General features: G+C 41.0%; 1 protein-coding gene across 3 annotated transcripts in view; it reads right to left on the bottom strand.

The window, feature by feature from the left end:
• Window positions 1-8,585: 8,585 nt before the first annotated feature.
• The window catches only part of camk1da (calcium/calmodulin-dependent protein kinase 1Da), a 64,447-nt gene continuing 49,696 nt past the window's right edge, over window positions 8,586-23,336 (bottom strand). For 2 of the 3 annotated variants that reach the window (XM_067581704.1, XM_067581705.1), the window contains 6 exons: window positions 21,970-22,045; window positions 18,248-18,360; window positions 17,524-17,602; window positions 17,316-17,403; window positions 16,278-16,527; window positions 8,586-15,476 (listed from right to left, as the gene is read on the bottom strand). In XM_067581704.1, coding sequence (XP_067437805.1) covers window positions 15,352-15,476; window positions 16,278-16,527; window positions 17,316-17,403; window positions 17,524-17,602; window positions 18,248-18,360; window positions 21,970-22,045 — 731 coding nt within the window. In that variant the 3' untranslated portion in view covers window positions 8,586-15,351. The remainder of the gene's footprint in view (window positions 15,477-16,277; window positions 16,528-17,315; window positions 17,404-17,523; window positions 17,603-18,247; window positions 18,361-21,969; window positions 22,046-23,336) is intronic. The other variant, XR_010925723.1, reaches the window with a different exon arrangement.

Here is a 23,336-nt window from a genome sequence, read left to right as displayed (position 1 = left end):
CATCAGTGTGAACGTGACAATGTTTTGAAGTAGATTATGAACATCTGGATCACTGGAATACAAGAAAATAAATAGACACACACAAACACACACACTGGTTCAGCTAAGCTGTCCAGCATCACGCAGCGAGTGTAAAGAGAGGTTAAGGTCAGAAGGAGACACTGTACGTGTAGTATTTGGGGAGAGAAAGTGTGTATGTGTGTGTGTGTGTGTGTGTGTATGTGTGTCTGGTCCATCAAGTGAATGGAATGTGTTTGTGTGGGCAGCAGTGTTCTGAACAGCGGGGCGTCGCTGAAATATTCCTCTAATTCAGCCTGGAAAACCGAAAGCCCTGGAGGGAAGCGAGCAACCGTCACATCATGAGACCACAGTGACCGCAAGGAAAACACATCACCAAAACACGACAAAACGAGAGGCAGCGTGGATGCGGAGAAAAAGAAATGTGTTCATCAAAAGCTGAATTGCTGTTTCTGTCCAGTGGGAGAAATCAAACGCTGTGAGATGATGAGGCGAGGATAGAGCAGGGACGCTAAACAATAAATGAATACAAACATCTCACTCCTGTTTTTCCATTCTGACAGTTTCCTTTTTGTAGGTGTGCCAGACCATCATCTTTTTGGTCTATACTTAGCATGCAAGTCACACAGGTGCAGGAGTACACTTTAAACGTTTGCTAACCCTGCAGCAGCCAATCAGGAGCTGAGAAGAATTGATTTTCTGTGGAAATGTTGCTGCAGAGCACAGAATCATTGAGAGACATGCAGTAACTGTGGTGACAAGTTGTAACAATTTTCTTAACGACTAAATTATTTAAAAGATTTAAGCCGCCATGTGTAGAATTTTTAAGCAATGATAACATCTTTCAAATCACTCTGATGGGATAACTTTTTCATTTGCAGAAAAATTTGATTATCCAAGTAAAAAGTGGTGCGGTCTATGTGTCACTTTGGGGCCTACTTCATAAAAGTGATTTGCAAGCACGGTTTACACACAGATTGCAAATGGTGACAGCATAATATTTCACTAATGATTGTCGGTCATAAATTGTGAGTCTTGCTGAGCTCCAGCATGCTCATTTGTGGGTTGAAAGTATTTTGTCTATTTTGGTAAGTGAAACATGGGAAATTTAATCTGAGAGGAAATTAAATGTGCAAATTGCTGCCTGCACGTTGGGAATTTGGTGAGATGCTATCAGATCTGTTAAAGGACCATCAGTCCAGTATGTGCTTACAACTTACATTACCGACAGCCATTTCCCAATTAATGCAAGTAGTGCTGTAATTATTAAATTAGTTTTCCTTTCCTTCTAAGGGCACTTTGGTTCTCGTTCTTTTAAGTACACTATCAAAATCAATTTGCAGAGACTTGAATTTGCTCAACTTAGCTACTGCATCATACTGGAAAATACGTCTGCACTGGTTTTCTTTAAAGGTACTTGGGTTTTGTGAGTTATTGAGAAATTCTAAACATCAGGTCAGAAAAACTTACATCAATTAATTGACCATTTAAAGTAAATGTTTATACAGTTAGACAGAAATAGTTTGCTGGAAAAGGCTCTGCTTTTTGAGTCAGCTGTAAAAGAGCAGGTCCTTGTTGCTGTTTGGATTTTGCTGGCAGAACCAATCCCCCCTAAAAAGCATAGAGTGATGGACAGTTTAAAAAGTGTCATAACTGATGCAGCAGAACCAGAGAAATCATCAACGCAACTCAAAAGCTGACAGTCACTTCTTTCTAACTCCACACCCAATTTTTAAACTAGTCTTCGACCCAAGCAGCAACCTCCAGGGCTGAAAAATGAAGCCAATGCAGAAGTGCCAAAAACCTGCATTCTATCTAATGGCCATCAAGGGGCAACTCCACCGGCTGCAAAAAGAAGTCCAATTGTATGGAAGTCTATGAGAAAATGACCCTAATTCTCTCTTGATTCATTACCTCAGTAAACTGTTTCCTAATGAGTTTATGGTCTCAATTGCTAGTTTCAAGTCTTCTTAAATACAGCATGATGTTCATTTTGTAAATTATGGCCCCATTTAGAGTAAAATAGACAATAAAGCAGCATATGCATTAGGGTGTGGCTCCGTTGTGATTGAGAAGTTGCTATCACGGCGACAACGTTGCTTAAGTAATGTAACCATTGCGTATAGGCATAGCTGCTGCTATTCACAGTGTGTTTTCAGTTCACTAAAGTTAATTGTAACATTGTGGTCGCCTAAAAACAGTCATGTTCAGCATTTCGTTGTAATAAAAGACCCATCAATGAGTCGGATGTTCAGTTTTTCCGGTGAGTACATTTTGTTTTTATGGTTTTAGGCCTGTTTTTCGCTAGCGAAAATTAGCATTAGCATTAGCATTATCACTGTTAACCATAGATTGTAAATGCACCATGCTAATCTAGCAGCTAGCACTATATTCAGCGCCACCCTCTCATCTAAATATTGTCACTTCTGGCTCCAAAAATCAAACATGGCGACGGCCAAATCCAAGATGGCGATGGTCAAATTGCTACATTCGAGGCTTCGAAATGGCAGTTCGCAAACCAATGGGTGACGTCATGGTGACTACGTCCATATTTTTTTATAGTCTATTCTTCAGCCCCATCTGATGCTGACTCAAATGACATCACTTGAGGCATTTTATCATATTTTGCAAAGGTCCATCTGTTGCCTTAAAAGACTTTTGTGACATATACAGTAGCACTCTCCAAGATAAAACTTTGAGGGTGCTGCAGCAGCAAACAGCTTTGACATTTGTCTAATTATAATGGCCACATTGTTCACCTGTATGAATATGATTGCATGTTACTGGCCAGCTGGTAGCCAAACAGTTCACCAATGAGCATGAATGAAGCAGCTGATACCAGTCAGCTAATGTTAATGTGACTTTTAATGCTGCACCTGAATTAATCCTATGTTTCATTTGTATGCTTCTCCACCCAGCTTCAATTAACTTTTAGGTGGTTTTAGAGCACACTTTGTTTTCATCTTTATTATAAGCTGCTCAGTTTGCAGTGTTCCAAATTCCTCAATCACACTTAATCAGACAGTTATGACTTGACAAAAATGCCACCTTTTTGAAAGAACAAATTGTTGCAGGGCTGACATGTATGATAAGCAGTTGTATGAATTGTATGGTATTGTATGGTATTTAATTATTATCTCTAATCTATACAGACAGGTCATAACTCTGTTGAGTGTTGAGTGAGCAACTTGTAATTTAGGCTTAACATGTTGCTGACAACACAGCATGACTTAGATAGCTAGTAAACTAGCATGTTGCTGCACCATGGACACCTTGCTTGTTTTCACTGCCACCTGCCAGAATACAAGCCCCAAGTGTTTTTATCTGCTCTTTATTTTTTTTAGGAGAAGCTGTTGAGATTTCTGTAACTTTCAAATAAACTGTGTTTAGAGGTCATTGCTGGTATAACTGCAGTGCTGAAAGTATAGTTTAGCTTTTGGGCACAGTGGAGGGTAACATCATGTCACCCTCCTGCTGTTTGCATTCAGAACTGTCTGTCCAAATGATACGGCTGCTCGTTGCTCACGTCAAATTCCACAGCATGGAAAGATCCCACCTCCATTTCCTGAGAGACTGAGTGTTATCTCTCTGTTTCAGATGACCTGCCCGTAATTAGTTTTTTTAACGAATATACCGCATATGCTGCTTAGTAAAGAACAAAACAACACGTCTCTGCAGGAGAGAGAGAGAGGAGACGAAGAGAGGAGGAAACCCTGCAGCGGGAGAGGGGCTGAAGAAGAGAGGGGTAACTGGGGGACGGTGAAGCCCTGAATTAAAGATGAGGAGAAATCAGTTTAAGAAGCAGAGGGATCAGTGACTCCGAGCACACTTACAGCTTGACAGCCAACGTCAACAAGCACTGTTTGTGTGTGTGTGAAAATGCTGGGAAATTTTGATTTAACAGAAATTCAATTCTGCTGGCTTGCTGTGTGTGTGTGTGTGTGTGTGTATGGGGAATAAGTGTCAAACGGATGTGAAATACTTTGATTTCACAATTTTCATTTCAGTGTGTGCGTGTCAGAGGGATGAATAATTTTGAATGAGCCGATGCATTGCATTTGATGTGTGTGTGTGTGTGTGTGTTTGTGTGAGTGTGTTCCTCTGTACTGAACCAAGCTAGAAAGACAGTCGGGAGGAAAATCTCCAACTGAGATGGAGGGAAAAACAGAGGAAGTGTGATGACTTGAATCACAGGAAGCCCCAACAGACCAAACTCTGCTAATAAAGGACCAATATTAACAGTGATGAGCATACACAAACCTTCAAACTAACTTAACAAACGGCGGGGAATACTCAACATCATTTAAAGCTTATTCCCTTCAGCACTAGAAACTGTGGAGAGAACATACAGGGGCAGGAAGGAACCTGAAATGTTTCTGTCCCATCTGCAACATATTACCGTCACACCTCAACAGATTATCCCACTTTCTCCTAAGGTGTGTTCAGATATAATACACAAATATACAAAAGCATACAAAATCAAAAACATTCACAGCGGGGGCGACCTGGTGCCCTAGGGGGTTGAAAAGCAAAGAAACAAATGCATATTCGTTGTAGGCAGCAGAAAATGAGGTGAAGCTGTGACTACTGAGTTGAAAATGTTTCAGTTTTTGCAAGAAATTTATATGACACAGTAAAACAAATAGACTTTGGGATTCCCACCAAGCAGCTGATACTTTTGGTTATCCTAAGCCACAAGGCAAAAAGGAGAGGGTCTGGCGGAAAATGAATGAAATAGCTGGATTGACTGGTTTTGACTCAGTTTCCAGCCAAACAATTCAAGATTACTATAATTAGCTGCAGCCAAACATACTCCAGAATACAAAAACAGATTTTGATAATAAAATGTTATTAAAAGAAGATGAAAATGTGTTTTGTGTTCTATCTGAATACAGCCTGTGTTATAGACTTGTTCATTTTGATGTAACACAGTTCAGTACATTCAGATCCAACGTATAAGTGGTAGAGACACTTCTTCATCTGAACAACATGTAACTTCTCCCACCAGCTTAATGCAAGTCAATGCAACCACAAAACATCTTGCCACAATTATAAATTGAGCAGGATTTTTTGTGATGTGTTCTGGTCTCAGCAAATAATTTAACATCTTCCAACATGTTTCTCATGTTTGATTTTTGACCCACTTAAATCGAGACTATGTAACTTTTGCTTAACAGTCAAAGCTGTAGCCACGGGGGCCAGTTACATGATAATGATAATAGTAAAAGTCAGCAAACTAACTCAATAACCTCAGTAACACAGCAGCATCTATCTAAAGTTGACAAATATTAGCTGACATTAGCCACAATTAGCTACTGGTCATACCAGACCAAGTAAGCTGTAGCAGCAAAATCCCTGAGTGTATTGACTTGACCAAGGTTGCATTTTATTGCTATTGAATTCAACTTTTCAGTTGTGCAAGGGAGAATGTGTTACTCCTCCTTTGAAAAGCTACACCACTGTTTCCCAAACTTAGGGTTGCAACCCAGAATGGGTCACGGACATGTTTTTATTTATTGAGTAAAATGTGTAACAATTCTATGATATGTGAATTCATTTTCCTAATTAAAATAGAAGAGGAGTGTTCTTTCTTGCTATGCTGGTCTGTTCAGCTCAGGGCTGTTAACCTCACCCCATCCCCACCACCTTCTAGCGATCCTGGATATGAAAATGTGTTGGCGCCCTATAGCGTAGGCTGGAATGATGTAATGTTGAGTGTGATTTCTGTGATTTCCTCACTCTCAATCATGTGCATGATGTGGAAACTAAGTACAAGGAGGAGTTTATGAATGTTGGCTTCACCACAGCCATTCAAAATGCAGAGGAGAGAGCTCAATGTGTTTTATGTGGAGAAGTGCTCAGTAATGAGAGCTTAATGAACAATTGGATAGATATCTCACAGCATCGGGGCTAGTCCAAAGAATTTTTCCTGTACAAAGAAGAGACTTTAAGGCAACAATTTGACAGTCATATTTGTTTGTAGTATTTGAATTGTTTGTTTCGTGTGTCTGTAAGTTAGTTGGTGACTCCTTGAATTGATTAGTATGTATGTTGCTAGCTAGGTAATGTTACTTGTCAGTGTTAGCTTGTTAGATTGATCAAGTTATCTTGCTAACCGAGCCTGCAAATTGGAGATAAAATAAAGTTAGCTAGCTAGCCATGAAGTTGTTTACTTTTTAATGTCACTTTTCACAAGGTTCTCCCATTTACCAAACTGGCTCCGTGTCGCAGTGACAGCCAACGCCACACAACAGTCACGTATGACATTCCATTCTCGACTTGCAGGCTTGCCCTTAATGTGGATTAGGCAGCAAAGTGCATTTATTCAACATTGTTTAGACGGTGGAAGAGTCAGTAATGTGTGTTAAGTTTGCATTGGTTAAGTGTGTATGTGTGCTAGTTTCCATGCTGGTCAAATGTCAAAAAATCAGTGTGTGTGTGTGAGAGAGAGAGAGAGAGAGAGAGAGAGAGAGAGACTAATGTGGTGATGATTTTTAATGATAATATCCTCTCTCTCATCTATCAGGCATTCAAAGGGCACAGAGCAGCACTGGAGGTATCATATCAAGTCAGCCTCCACATTGCCAAGGCAAAGAAGCCCCATTCCATTGAGGAGCAGCTGATAAAACTGTGTTTAAAAAAATATGTGTGTCTCTCTCTTGGTGTGAGGAAGCAGTGTACAAAGTTAAGTCTGTCCCACTCTCAAATAACACTGTTGCCAACCAGAATCAAGGACATGGCAGCGGACATTCATAGTCAGTTACAGAGGAAATATTGGAAGACAAAATATTTTCACTGCAGCTAGATGAGTCTGTTGATGTTGCTGGGATTCCCCAGTTAATGGTTTTTGCCAGATACATCAGTGGTAAGGATATCAAGGAGTTCCTGTTGTGTGACTGGCTGCACACAACAGCAACAGGAGAGGATACATTTCAGAGTGGTGGACACAATTTGAAAGACTTCAAATTGGAATTGATAAACTGTATTGGAATTTGCACTGATGGAACCAGGAGCATGACTGGGTGCAGGTGTGGTTTTGTGGCTCATGTTCGTGGAGTGGTCCCAAATGTGAAGCTGACACATTGTATCATCCACAGGAACGCTTTGGCCAGCAAAGCATTACAGCATGACCTAGGAGTGGTTTTTAATACGGTTGTGAGTGTAGTGAAGCTAATCAAAACATGACAATTACAATCCAGGTTCTTCACAGAGCTATGCAGGGAAATGGGGGCAGAGAATGAGCATCTGCTCTTTCACTGTGAGCTGAGATGGCTCTCAAGGGGAAGAGTTCTGCGGAGAGTGTGGGAGCTGAGAGAAGAGGTCATGGCCTACCTCAAGAATGAAGACCCTAACCTTGCCAAGCATTTTTAAGGACAAGCGTGGGCTGGCAAGATTTGCCTACCTCGTGGACATTTTCAGTAAGCTCAACACACTGAATACAAGGAAAGGAGAACAGCATTTTGGAGCTGGAGGATGGAATTCAAGGATTCACTGCACACCTGGGTTTATGGCAGTCCCAGCTGGCTGCAGGAGAACTGGCAATGTTTCCTGTTCTCTCTGCCTACCAAGAGAACACGGGTGTTCCCCTGAGTTACTCTGTGAAGCATGAACATAGTTGAGCACATGTCTGACCTACAGGAGAACTTTAAGCGGTACTTCCCTGACTCACAGGGATCTGTGCATTTGTTTGGGACAATTTACAGCCATGGATTTGGTGTGTTGATGAGTGTTAATGACAGCAGGATGGTGCATGTAGGATCACCTCAAAATAAACTACAGTGTGTCTGTTAGTGGTAATGAAGGAACATGTCACCCAGTGCAACAGTGTGACTGACTGATGTGGTTTTGGACAGCAATGAAGCTTGAAGAATAAGCTTTGACTACACAGGCAATACTTGTTAGTAGGATCAACTGTTGGTTTTAGGCTTTTCATGTGATTTGATGACAGCAAGTAAAATGTAAACTATACCAGACTTTGAACCCCTTAAAATGAATCAGTTGTTGTGGTGCTGGAGCAATCTTTGGAATGACATTTCGAAACAGCTGCCACAGAAAAACACCGGTCAGTGGCCTCTTCCTTTGTTTTCAAAGCTGTTGTGTTTTTATCTGAACTCTTACTGAACTCTTAGCTGCAAGTAAGCAATTATTAAGTTGGTGATACTGGAGTATAAACTAAAAGAGAATCTGTTCAAGTTGAATTTTTATAAGGGGAAATAACATCTGTAGACAGTGTGTTTTTAATGGTTTTACCCTTATAATGTCCCAACGTGCTAGTAAAGGCAACATCTGCCTCAAGTGTTTGCAACATCTGTTTTCTGTCTGCTAAACATCTGCTATACACCATATATATATAGGCCAAATGTTGGTCAAGTGGTAAAGAGTGCCTTGTGTCTGCTTTATATCCACATACATGGACCCTGGAGTGTTTAAGTGTTGAAATACTGAGTACACAAAGTGGGGACACAAATATTCACATGTAGAAAACAGGTTTTGGCAATCATATGAAATGTGTCATTGTTATATCTGTAGATACATATGCACACACACAAAAAACACATAAGGCGGTGTTATGATCATTCAGGATTTATTCCAGGAGAAAGAGAAACGAAACACAATCAGTCGCTCTGGCCTGTGTCAGCATGGTAACTCTGATATGTGCACATGATTGTCGAAGGCATTGGATATACAAGCCCCATTAACAGAAAGTCATCATCATCATCATCACAGCACAATAAGTGCAGCGGGCAGTGCCCGCTCTGAGACATGAGGGTGTCGTCGGCGTGACGACGGTGCACAAGATGGGAGTTTGTTGTGGTCACATGCAGAGAGTAAATACAGCCGGCTAAATCAGCAGGCTCTGGACGAGGACACCCACAGGGAGACATTAGGTCCCAAAAAGCAGCATGTTCAGAGTTTTAGTCCTACAAACAATTTTCAAAGGCAGAGCTTCTCTCAATGGTTAAGGTGGGTGGCGGTCAGGTTTTTCACATTAGAATGAAGCACAGCTCTGTACTAAATTTACTGATATTAACAAAAAATATAGACTTTTTCAGTCGATGTGAGACAATATTGTGACTCCCAAAGCATTTGGTGACAAATCAGTATGGCTCATATTGAAACACTTGTAAGTAAGCTTCTGTGTCTAGTCCAACAATCACATACCATCAGAAGTAAAGCTTAGCTAATGTAGCAAAGATAATTTATGTGTAAAATAAACATCTCTCTGGTAAATTGGACATAAATTCAATAGTTACATGCACATAATTTTCTTTGAGGCAGAGTTAGCAACAGGCCTCTGTGGGATAAAAAATAAGTTGTGCAAAGCTATCCTTGTTAGCCTAACTGACCTTACAATGAGACATACAAGGATAGCTAGCTAGCTAACTAAGTAAGCTAAAATAATACATTTTAAGGTCACGAATGAATTAAAAAAGTTTTTAAAAAGTCATTAATTTCAAATCAAAGCCACATTTGCTAAAGCCCCCAGGTACAGCTCTAGGCTGTGAGGCAATTTTAGCGTGGTAACAACAGTCAGAATTGTAGCTAACGTGACAACCACTGGCTAAAAGAAACCAATACATACACTGCTGTTACAAAAAAACTGCTCTAAAACAATTTTTGTGCCATTTGTGTATGCAGCGAATCAGCAGGAAATCACTTTAATAAGCAGCATTAGAGCAACATTCATGTAAATGAATGAGGCACCATCTTGTTCTCTTAATACACCCACTGCAATAACGAATAAGATTATATCTGCCTCCAAGCTGTTTGTAGAACTGAAACTCCAATCTGCCACTGAGTAAACTCAGGTTTTCGTGGACTCAGGCATCTCAACCTGTGTATGTCTTTACATAATACAGAGATATTAACATCATACAAGGGCATATAAGATTATGCAAACACTCATGGTGAAGTTGAATTCTTGAAGCACTTTTTCCGACATGCTTGTGCTTTCATCTTTTGTGACGATGCACTTCGGCGGCGTCTTCTGCGTAGTGTTAAAAAAAGGTCCAGGGTGTGTGAGCTCAAAGGGGAAAGAGCGGACGACGGCAGATCCTAACCGCCCCATGTCCGTAACAGTGTGTTTCTGAGTCGGTCACAGCTTTGGATTTCTTCCTTTAGAATGGCAAAAACGTAAGCCTGAGTTCAGTAAACGATGCTTTCACTTTTAGTTGAACTGACACTGAAGTGGTGCTGGAACACTGATGGCATTAAACTGCACTCTGCATATGACAGTCACACAGTGCTGGACAGTATATGAAAGCAAACTGCAGTGGGGAGTAAAGGGGAAATTAGCTTTTTTTTTTCTTTTTTTTTTTACATTAAACATTCCATAGAGATACAATCAACTTCCCTCGACACACACTCACTCACTCATTCACTCATACATGCCTGAACAGTAAAACATTCGTAAATATTATCTTGAAAATGATCATTTATATTCACAATCTATTTACAGTAGCATCTTAAACATGGAAAGATTCATTCAGAAAACTTTTTTTTTTTTATCTCTCTCTCTTTAGCAAGCCTTCAATAAAAACAAAAACAGCAGACACAAAACCACAGAAGAGCACCTGAACCCTCTGCCTGCCTCACAGCACATTCGTAAACCCAAACGTCCAGACTGAAGTGGACGACATCACATTTAATGAAACATATTCTTACAGTGTTGGCTGATAATTCATTAACATCTTTGTGCCGGAGAGAAATCTGGTACACCACTTTCACAATGTAGCTCATTCTATAATAATAATAATGATTGATTTCCCACAAATTGAAACTTTAATCTTTTTTCTTGACTATAACTGCTGATGTTGTTTCCTTTGTGTTTCCTGCTCCCACAAGAAAACGCACTGAAAAATGTATTAAAAAATGCATAGCAATCAATGGGTATGTACTGTATACATGGTTACAGTGAATAATCAGATTAAGGTGACCATTGGAATAAAGCCCTTACATGGTTGGAAGTTCCCCTCAGTAATGCAGGTTTACATAAATCAACTCCAAAGTTGGGTTAGTTTCCTCTGAGAAGAATGTAACACAAGACCCCAGTAAAAAAAGTCAGAATAAATACAGATTTCTGAAAAATGAACTGTGTAGTCATGCAGAGGAGACATATGGGTGTTGTAATTCAGTAAGAAACACTAAAGGTTCCTCTTTCTTTGTGATTGCGACACGTGCACATTTGAAAAAGCAAAATAAACCAGGCTTAAGAGTTTATACTGCAGATCAAGGTGTCATGTCTCCTTTGCTTACACATGTATCAAGACTATTCAACTAAATTGCCAGGATAACATGCATAAAGTAACTGCTATCAAACAATATATTCTGTAATGTATTCAGCCAATTAGCCTAAAATGTAAAACCTATCTAAAACAGGTCATCAGTCTCTGTAAAGACAAGAAGTAACTGCTCAATGTCAGTGCCGTCACCACATCCAGAAGTTCTACGATTTATGCTTATGCGTTCCAACAACCATGGACCTAATATGGAGTGTGTGTATATGTGTGTGTGGAGTTCAGAGGAGTTCAATGGAGTACAATGAAAGGGTGCAGAGGTAGAGCTGCCGCAGTAACGGCATTACTGCGGCGTCGCAATCATGTCATGCCTACCGCAGTCAGGCTGCTCACTGGTTCACTGCTGAGTGAGCAGCTCAAGTGATGGGATATTAGTTATTCTCTCAGGCTTGACATAAAGAATGACATGCCTGCCAAATGCCGATCAATATTCCTGCTGCAAAGTCGGCCTCTTAATGGCAACACTGGAATAAAGATAGACATTTAGATTATAGAGGCTATAAAGAATAGACTATAAGAGGAATAAATGCATTTGAAAAGTTTAAAGTATTTAGGAACCAATTATTTTATAACATCTGAGGTTTACATTTTTTTTATGGCGGTTACTGCAACACTAATTTGTGCGGTTAGGAAAAAAAACGATACCACGGCTCTATGTGGAGGCCTTTCTCAGAAGACATTTTGATGTACCACAGTAGGAAAGGCAAAGGTGAGAATAATTAAATTAATGAAGATTGAATTCCATTTAGCTGTTTCAGTATCAGGGTCCCGGTACTGCACTTGCTGGCTCACTGTTATACTTTCATGACTTACTGGGACACTTGAAGAGAGAACGGAGCCATTGTTAATGTTAACACCTGTGCTTTCCCTACTGTGACAAGCTTAATTGTCTTCTATAAAAAAAGCCTATTGCCATCTATCAAAATGTTTTTTAATATTACCACCAGAGGGCACCAAAGTCAGAAATATTTAAACCCTACATGCAGTAGCTTTAAACAACATTTGCATAAAATATTTACTTTTAAAAAACAACTATGACAAGAAACGATATCTCCTAAAGTAAGTGACAGTGATGTAAAACTGTACTGACTGTAAAACACAGGAAAATAGCAGACAATTCAAACACACTGGAAATGTGAGAAAGTAGAGAGACAGATTCACAAATGTCATCGTGGGTTGTTTAGTCAACTTTAGTCCCACATAGTTGGATCTTAATACATAGAGCAATGCGGTGAACTCTAATCTGACTTTTATCCAGATGTGGGCTCATAGCCACCTAGCATGCCATCAACACGCACTATGAAAAATTTGCAGATATTCTTCAGCAGCACTCTGGGAAGAAGAGATGAAAATATATATTTAAAAAAAAAGGCAGGTGGCAACTTACTAGGAAGGGATTGAAGATGAATAACTTTCTCTCCAGATGAATCTGCAGCTTGAGTTCAGCCCTTAGCTTTAGTTCACTTGTGTCTTGAACAGCTTCATAATTGACTAGTTCAGCTGTGACTAATTCACCGAGTTTTACCAAATGTTCTTCGTACCTAGCACTAGTCTTTGGCTACAATTCACAATAAAGGGATAGGTAAAATTGCATCTAATAAAGACATGACAATCTGATATGTGTGAGTGAGCACCCAACGTTGTACAGATCTGCTTTCTGATTTACTATAAAAGGCCTTCACAACCTAAGCTACTGTAGTCCTGTCTGAGACACTAGAAGGTCACATTGGAGTTAAGTCTGAGTTCCATCAAGAACAAATTAAACTTAGTGTATCAGTTGAAAAGGAGACTCCAAGCTCTGGACAGTCATTCCACTTGTTTTCATATGACAACCTCGGAAGCCCAGAAATTGACCAAAAGTGAACTTGTTTTTCCAAAGTTGGTTCAACTTATTCTCTCCCAAACTGGGGGCTTTGCCACTCATGATCACATAAATACTGTGGCCATTCACTATTATTGAACAATTTCATTATTCGTTAGAACCAAACTACGCAAACCTAGCCTTGCATTTTGGTCATGGTAACTGTCAGCATTGGGGTCATAAAGGCAGGGTACAGCATGGACTAGGCGATCTGTGGTTCCATCCAATTTGGTCAAGCAACGAGCTCAGCTGCGCTGTTCCAGGGAGGGAGGGTGTCAACAGAAACTGTTGGCCAAATAATGTAACTAGTTGGGCATGTGACGCAGGATGATCGAGTCCAAAACTCGGAGTGATGGTGGGATAATCTGAGCCCAAGTCTGAGTCTTCTATATTCAAGTCACTACAATACTGAAATAAGGACACAACATCTTCAGCCCTCAGTCATTAACTGTGATGCCATGACGCCTGGAACGGCGACACTGACAGAAAATCCTAAACCAGGAAAGTGGTATTCGCCAGCAAACAGTGCAGCTGCAGTTTTCCCTGAGCACTACTGAACTGGGTGCAGCTTGATGATGCAAGGTGAGATCATGGCTTCATTAGAGGGGGAAGGAACGGCAGCAGGCAACAGCTTTTCCATCTTGGATTTTGACTCAACAAAGGCCAAATGATCTGAAGAAAACCATGTGGCACACAGTTAAATATCTCAAAGATGGTTTCTAACCAATACATTTCAGCCACTTAGAAAGTTCATTGCGCTGCTTGCAGCTCCTTAGTTTAGGAAGTCAAATGGCAAGCTATTGTGTAATCACAAACATTCTCAACTGGAGGCAGTTTTCCAGTAAACATGTACCTCCAACCTCCTATCCTATCCTAACCCAAACCTGCTGCATGTCCATAGTAACCTGTATGTGTCCCTTAAAGGGTGATTGTTATAAAAGTCTTATAAAGTAAGAAAATAATAAACTCAGACTCTTTCAGACAATAAAGAAGTTGTACAATGCTCTGACATCCACTCTTTATAAAGGTTTACAATCTCTACTCTCTGTCTGATAAATATAGGTGGATGGCGGTTAAATCTGTGTCTGAGAACATATCTGACCCTCTCTGTGCAAAATAGATAAAGCGCTAACTCATGTTTCCACATCTCAACAGTCGTATGGTACTTTTAAAGCACTTCTTAAAGCACAAACAAACAGAAAAACAAGCCCATATAAAAGGTCTTAAAGGTGCTATGGGTTTTTTAACATGAATAAATCATTGTCACATTAGTTTGCAACATTGGTAAAATGAGTGTAAACAAATGAGTTCATCATGCCTCTTTGCATTTTACACAGCCACCAGGTCAGATTTGGAGGTAATTGTGATTGCTTTACAGCACATAACAGGAAGGGGGCGTTATTCTTCCATACCAAACAGAGCTAAAGCAACAACAGGGTTATGGGAAATGGGGTCCCAGTTAAGAGAAATGCTTGCACAATCAATAGCTGTTAATTGGCATGAGGTAGAGGCGACCAATCGTCTTGACTATGGTCTAATTTATTTACAGTAATTATACCAATGTAGCACTATTAATTTGACAATGAGATGTTTTCTTTTTAAAAGTTACGCATATCACCTTTAAAATTAACAGTAACAATAAAAAATAAAACAATCCAGTTGCCAGTAGTCAAACCTAAGTTGGAAAAAAGCTAAATAAAGTGTTGCAGGAAAGACCAGATTCAAGAGGGAAGTTGATGTTGACTGACATTGAATAACATGATACAGTGCGACCGGCCCCACCATGAACCACTAATTACTGCTCAAAATTGGAGCAGCGAACGCCCATTTATCACTACAGTTAGTTGTAACCAATTACAGCTGGCTTCACAAACATCCTCAGTGAGAGTCAGGATTAGGAGTTAGGAATCCTACACAGCGTCCTGGTGGGTGCGTGGTGGGTGTACAGTATGGCGCTGTGTGGCTTGAATCGGTGGGGTAAAGGTTAAGTCCTCTGCTCTCTCGTGAGCAGGGCAGGGAACTGGCTGGAGGGCGCATCCAAGAAGAAGTGCAGTGAGGAGAGGGAAGGACGAAGAAGAGGGTGATCCTCTTCCTCTCCTGTCGTCCTCCATCTCTTTCCGTCTCTCTGCCTCACAGCGCTGTGGCCTCCCAGCTGGTTCCCCGCGGGACCTGGCGTCACTTGGTCTCCGTGAGCATCGGGGCGGGGACCGCTGAGGGATGTGGCCGGCTCAGCTCTGCCCCCGCAGCAGGAGAAGAGGCTGCAGATGCCAGGCTGCAGGGCGTAGCCGGCGTGGTTACACCTGAGAGGGAGGAGTCAGCAGCGGTTGGATTATCAGTGAGGCAGATTTTTTATTGTCCTGTAATTGACAGTTAGCTAAACCACAGCCCCCTTAGCTAAAGTTGCCACTCTTGTCAAGCTTTCAGATGTAGTTTATAATGATGAAAGTTGACAAATTCACCACCCGAAAAAAATCTTAAGTCATTTTTGAAATAATGGGTTCTTGTTTTCAGAGGAGGACAAAAGCAGCTTGTTATTTTTAGCTGGAAAAAGTTGCTTTTGGCAGATTAAATGATAGCTTTTGCTAGCAGATTGTTGCTAGCTAATGAAGCTAACGTTGGCGTTGATTGAAAAGGCCGTCTTCAAAAATACTGGGAAAAATGGGATTACTATAATCACCTTGAATTGTAGTTATTTTTCTTTTTTCTGTCTGAACCCTTTTAAATGCATTATGAACTGTGCCTGTGCTTTTTTATTTATTGTGCTGTTTTGTCCCAGACCCCATCTGTTCTATGGTAAGCTAGTTAGGCAGACATGCTAACATTTGCAACTTATGTTAAAACAGAAAAACACAGTTTAATCCCTTTCTTACACATTTGCTCTTGTATTTTTGGTTTTGGAGAGGGTAAAAGAGACCAGAAACTACCTTCTAAACTCTATTAATGGATAATCACTCTTGAAAGGCTAATTACAGTTGCTAAGCTTTTTGGAAAACCATTGTTCGGGGAAGTGGTTTAGTGAACACTCAATTCTTTAACTTTTTGTAATGCACATATGTTCTCTTGTTTTTGTGGTGCCACTGACACCATTGACTCATACTCACATTCCTTGCGTGGAGCTGCTATGTTGTTGTCTATGGAAGAGGTTTTGCTGGCAGCTGAGTTGGTGCTTTGCGCTGCCTGGCCGATGCTTTGGCTCTGAGCTGGCTGGTTCTGGCCTGCCTGGCTCTGGCCAGGCTTCTGCGCCTGGCTTGGCCTGGTCAGTGGGTTGGAGGAGTCCATACTGCTCCCCATGCTGCTGCCAAGCTGCAGCCGCCTCATGTGCCGAACCACAGCGGTGGCATTGAACGCTTGCTGGAGAGAGGAAGAGGAAGGAAAAAGACATCATGGAAGAGTGAGAGGAGTATGAAACAGTGAGCTCTCAATTTGCCTTGATTTCTGAGTTCCTTAAATGCATTTAGAGAACCAGTGAAAAAGCACTTTATGGGCATCTTGTATCTTTTATGATGTGTCTCCTGTTTAAATGAGATGTTTTTGTGGGACAAAAGAGCAAGGAACCATCCAAAAGTGCAAAAGAAACAAAGGAAGGTCCAGAAGTGTTCAAAAAAATAAGTGATGGTTTTATTAATTGTGTTTTTTATTTGTACTTGCTGGTACAGAATGAGGTTACTGCACTGGAAGGAAGGAGTAGGAGTGGGAAAATATAGAGAATTTTTTATGTCTGTGAAAAGATTAGAAAAAAAAGTGATTCTTCACTTCATAGCTGCTTTGAAGTTTCAAACCAGAATCTGCTTTCAATGAACTGGCACCAGTATAAAAGTACCATGATACGGCCTTCTCTTGCTCTTCATCTTCCATTAAAAACATCTGAGGTTCAAATATTACACAAGCTGGATGTTTTATTAACAACCTGAGCTAAGACTTTTTAAAGAAATTTATCTCAAGTCTGCAGATTACTCTCACTTGTCCTGAAAGCATCAGTGGATGACTCCCGACCGTATGGCGGGCCAGGTTTTTACTACCAAGTGATTCATCTTTCAAAAAACACAGACAATAGTTGAAGGAGTTGCACTGGAGCGTACCGCAGTCTGCTGCAATAGAGCCAAAACCACAGATAATAAACTACTGTAAACAAAATTTACCCTCCATTTGCTCTTGGCGAAGTTCTTTCTGATCTGCCGACTGACGGACTCATGGATGTTCTTGCAGAGAGCTGTATCCCCGGCGATCCTGACACACACAAACACACACACATATTCTCTGTTAACACTTATGACTGTACGTGAAAATCTATATTGATTTTATGCCTTTTTGTCAGCCTTTGTTTGTAAATGTGCGTGTCTTTCTCACCAGGGGTGTCTGAGCGCCTGTTCACAGGTGAAACGCTTGGATGGGTCTTTTTCCATCAGACTGCTGATGAAATCCTTGGCTGGAAGAAACATAAACAGATACCTTTAGACAAACAAACATCAACTTAAAACCGCATTCTACCCAATCTACTCACAAAAGAAAATAAGGACACAAATACACGGGTTATCTTTAAAATTTCAGTCAGGTTAGGATGTTTTTCTGCTTCACCACAGACCTGCATCTTCAGTTGAGGTGACAAAGAAAAAAAATAAATAATTGGAGTTATGAAGTTCTTACAAAACACCAGCAATCTGCAAACTTAGAATACTGTAGCTGTTGTTTGGTAAAACCCTTGTAACTCTGGTTTGGGTGATTTCCATTAGTTCTGAGCACCATCTGCTTTGTTTGCTTTAAGAGGAAGCCAGACTCTTCACCTGACAGCACACAAAGTGACATTTCATCCACACATGCCCATAAACTCACAAGGCTGGAGTCTCTAATTGGTTTGTCAGACAGGCTTTGCAAATGGCTGTGTTGGTGACTGATGACCCCACACATACGTTTTCCCACATACATCCATTCCAAACAGATGACGTCAGAGGCCCGTGATGGAGAGGTGGTATGTGGTCCATATGTGCCACGTGGTGGACGGAGGGGTAGGTAAGGAAGGGTGAGCGGCCAAGGAAGATGAGGGAGAAGATAAAGGAGGAAGAGGAAGGCTCACCTGAGTCTGATATGTCGTCCCAATACGGCGCGTCAAACTCGTAGTCGGCTTTCAGGATCTGTTCGAACAGCTTGGAGTCGTTTTCATCGTAGAACGGAGGATAACCACACAGCCTGCAGACGAGAGGTTCACACAGTCAAGTGAATAGGAAAGTGTATCAAAACTTTTGACTGGTGCTGTATATTTATTCATTTACTAATTTATCCAATAACTTTCCTGTAGACTGTTTTGTCTACTTCAGTTTTTTTATGTTATTTAGCATGTATCTGCCATTATGTGATACATATCAATATCAGAAAAATATGTGAATACTTTAATCCATATTGCCCAGCCTTACCCCGGATGTAAGGTGTTATATCAGTAGCTTGATGTCACCCCATGTAAACTGTTATGCCCTTATTCGTGACAGGTGACAAAGTGATTTTTGGTCACTGCAGTGGTTAATGTGATGGTCCCTTTACTTGCAGTAGCTGGCTGTATCACGTTTAATATGACATTACTGTGCTGGTGAACACAAATTAACTGAAGCTCCAGTCAGATTCTCCATAATGAGCCAACTGAACCAACAGCAGAGCTGCTGCTCAACCAAAAACATCATCTGTACCTCATTACTGGAGTCCTGGATGCACCAAGAGATTTTCATAAAAACTCATTAAAATGCCGTTCTCCATCGATACACACCAAAAAGACGAGAAAAACGCACCAGGAAGAGTGGAAAGAAGGTTGTGCCTGCTGTGAAGAAATAAAGGCTTTTCTATTTGTTTTTATTTATTTATTTTCTTTGCTTTCTCATTTGGTTTAAGACTCACCTGTCATTCAGCTCACCCTCCACTCTACTGAACACACCCACAGCACACACACACACACACACATTCAAGCACACACACCAGGAAAAAAAAGGAGGGTTCTGCCTGGTGTGAAGAGATACTTTTCTTTTGTTTTTTGGCTTTCACGTTTGGTTGGAGGCTCAGCCGTCACTCACCATCCATCCCAATGAACACACACACATATATATACACACGCACACACACGCACACACTCTCAGAATCCCGAGTGATTATAATGGCTGATTACCTGATGTGATCTTTCCACCTGAGCAGCAGCTAAAAGCTAACAAGGTCTGAATCCCATCGCTAATTGGCCTAATTGCCAGCAGGAAGCTGCTCTTTCTCTCTCCGTACGTGTGTGCACACACACATACACACACACACTCGTTTCTCCACCAAGTTTGCGGTTGTACCAAAATCTTTTATGACTCACATTTACAAAAAAAGCTAAATTTCAAATGTGGTTTACCGGACCAAGGACACACACACACACACACACACACACACACACACACACACACACACTGTGACACACACACACACAGATGTATATGATAGTGCCATTTCCTCTGCCAGCTCACACGCTCTGCATCCCATTAACCTGCTGCTGACCTCTGACCCCTGATCAGACCTCACACTCAAGATAATAATGTTTCTGTCAGTTGGAGCACACACACAAAACTGGACAAGGAAATGTAGACACACACACACACACACACTTTAAATGAATTAAAGTAGTGTGTTTTGGCTTTAGGCGCCAACAGCATTGTACAGTACGCTAACACACACACACACACACACAAACACAAAGATATATATGATAGTGCCATTTCCTCTGCATGCTCACACGCTCTGCATCCCATTAACCTGCTGCTGACCTCTGACCCCTGATCAGACCTCACACTCAAGATAATAATGTGTGTCAGGTGGATCACACGCACAAAAATGGACACACACACCTTAAAGTGGTGTGTTTTGGCTTTGAGCGTCAACAGCATTGTACAGTACATTAACGCACACTCACACACACACACTTACACACGAGCACAAGCAGACTCAAAAATGTACACACACACACACACACACACACACATGCAAAATGAAGCATAGCACACACACTCTAAATCCACCTCAGGCACATCACAATGAAAGAACATATTGTAGTTTTTACTGTTACATACACACAAGTGGATGTGTGTGTATGTGTGTTTTGGGGGTTTAGGGGGGGTGGGGGGTGGTAAGAGGTGGGGGTGACACAGCAGAAGAAAATAAAAAGCAGAGAAAAAGAAGTCTAGCCTGCAGCTCCATGTCCATACAAGGCCATTCAGCAGAGCTCCATCTGGCCCCGATGACGGCACACAGCAACATCACCATCATCATCATTGCACACACACACACACACACACACTGACACAGACAAACACTGGCAGGGTAAAATCAACAAATACACACATGCCCCCACACACACACACACATGCTCCCACACACACACACACACACACACACACACACACACACACACACACGTGACGAGGGTTTAAGTACAGCTACAGTGCAGGGTAGCAGTCTATGACCTTTAAGGGCATTAGACACCATGCACTCATTAGCATACACTAGCAGTGCTGCTGGTGTACTTTTTTAAAACTGTCCCTCGCAAGACCAACAATGTTACAGGAGTGCAATGCTAAACTGGTGGAACACTTTTTCAATGGAAAGAATGGAAACACTCTTTAATTTAATGTTGGGTGTTTTTGAGTGTATAATACATCACACCTCAGCTGGTGTTTAGATGGAGGTGAATCACACTGTCTCATACAGAATGTGTATCTGACTCTTCTATTGAGGAGCTGTGGTGCACTTTCTAATTCCTACACGGAGGAGAAGAAGAAGGGAGGTGTTTTTTATTTGTTATGTGGAGGACCATGTACTGTCTGTAAGTCTCAAATCTGTCACGGCAAGTCACAACACAAGTATGAATACACCAAAGGCCTTTTTCCACAGAAGGCATTTTGACATTTCAGAGTAGCAAAAGCACAGGTATAAATAGTTAAATTAATGATGGCTGAAGTCTATTTATCTGCTTCAGTTTCAGGGTTCCGGTATGGTGCTGTATGGTTCACTGTCACACTGTTATGGCTTACTGGAACACTCAAAGAGAACGGAGCCATGGTTAATGTTATTAGTAATACCTGTGCTTTGTGACAAGACAAAAATTCCGCTCTGAAAAAGGCTTACTGTCACAGAGACTGACATTTCATCCCGTGCAGCATTCAGGTACTATGGAGGAGAAAGTCACTACTAGTCTGTTTTAGGACAAAGTAATGAATGCTATCATGTGCAAACTAGCGTATGTCACAACATGTTTTTTGCCTGTCTAACTTTACCTCACACACAAATATGGCCATAAATGATGAAAAGTGTCTGGAAAACTTTCATCCTGATGGAAAGACTCAACACCTAAATATTGCAAGTTTCTGTTGCATTCAGCCAAGTGGTGCTGGCGGCAATTCCCACCTCACTTAAATGCAGCATCAAATCACACTTGTTCCCTTGTCTAATTCAAGTAACAAAACACTGCTGCGCAAAACTGAATGTGCACGATAGTGTCATAAATGTAAAGGGATGTGTCACAGGAAATCTGCTCCTGGTGTAAATTTGACTCTGGCTTTTCTAACATTAGCCTCCAACTGTTCCACTGTGACAACAGTCCATATGAAGTGACATCAAAATGCTTGAAAAGGTAAAAATGTATTTATATGCAGATCCAAAATACTGAATAATAATTGATCAAGATTGCTGGGGTGCCACACGTGCGCCCTCTATTAGTGATACCAGTTAGAAACCACTTGCTGTATAGTGAGATTATATGCGGTTCAGATGAGATATGGTACTCACAGGATATAGGCGATCACTCCAATGGACCAGCAGTCCACTGCCTTACTGTACGGCTTCTGGGCAAGAACCTCTGGAGCTGAGAGAGGGAGAGAGAGAGATTTTGGTTAGCTTTGGTTAGTGATGCTTTTCATACTTCCGTCTTGCAGTGGCCTTGTGGTTATTTAACAAAACTTAAAATTTAGGTTGTGTTTTCAGTAGCGTTTGACTTTATTGTCAGCTTGAGGCCCAGTTAAAGCTGCAGTGGGATTTTAATGTGAAAATATAGCTGTTTTATAAGCCTGCAAACTGAGGAAAAGCTGCAGACTCTCCACGTCTGCTCAAATTAAAATCACATGTCCGTTTGGTTAATGGTGGGAAATTTTCTGCGGGAGGTACAGGTTCTCACAGCTCCGAAACCTGTGACTATCTAACCTAAAGTCGACATGTTCCGATCAGCGTTACGACCAACAGATCTGAAGGAAAAGGGACCTGCTAAATGTCTTGATTCAATGAACGTTTTCCTCTCTTTCAGTTTTGCTGTGCTTCACTCTGGCCTGACCTTCCTCTGCAGCTCATTATCCGGCCCCGGACAGAGCAAATTACCGATGACAGTAAGCTCACCAAAACATCACCTCACACATACACACACAAGGCCGGCTCGAAATAGATTTGGCAAACGCACATACACATAACCAGATATGAAGAAATACCAGTCATATCTTGGGCAAAATATAAACGTTGCACACATGCACTGAATCAGTACTTAGGTTTGTTTATAGGTCTACCCTGACTCATTGTGATGGTGTGTGTGTGTGTGTGTGTGTGAGTGTGTGTGTTCTTGTTTTGCTGGATTCAGAATGAGGACATTGTTAAACACTGAGGTCATTGTGTCTGGTTCTCAGTACTTCAAAAAGTTTGTTTAGGGTCAAAGATGTTACTTAGATTTAGAGCTGGTATAATACTGCTAAATCTGGTATCTGGTAAAGCACACTCATTTGAAATATGTTGTTTTCATTTCATTTTTGATTACAGTAACTACATTTCTGCTGATAAATGCTTATTGCTTCGGCGTTCCTGCACTGCACGTCCTACAAATCACCTGTCAGACTCTGGATGAGACTTTATCTTTGGATTTTTTTTGTTGACGAAACTTGACTTTTTGTTTTGGTTCGTTCTCGTTTCCAAACAAACTGTTGTTTCCTCCGATTGTGCCAAAATTTGCGCTTCGTTAAAATATGATTTCAGATGTTTGTCCAGCACTCTTGTGGAAGCAAAACAGCAAAATCATGCCAACTGTATGTCTATCAATTGCCTTTTAAGCAGTCAAAATGGTTTTGACCATTAATTACAGAGAATAGAACGAGTAAATAAACAGCTCTTTGTTTTAC

Source organism: Thunnus thynnus, chromosome 23 (assembly GCF_963924715.1).
Source record: "Thunnus thynnus chromosome 23, fThuThy2.1, whole genome shotgun sequence".
Taxonomy (NCBI): Eukaryota; Metazoa; Chordata; class Actinopteri; order Scombriformes; family Scombridae; genus Thunnus; species Thunnus thynnus.
The sequence above is the reverse complement of the archived record's forward strand: the minus strand, read 5'-3'. Positions and strand labels throughout refer to the sequence as shown.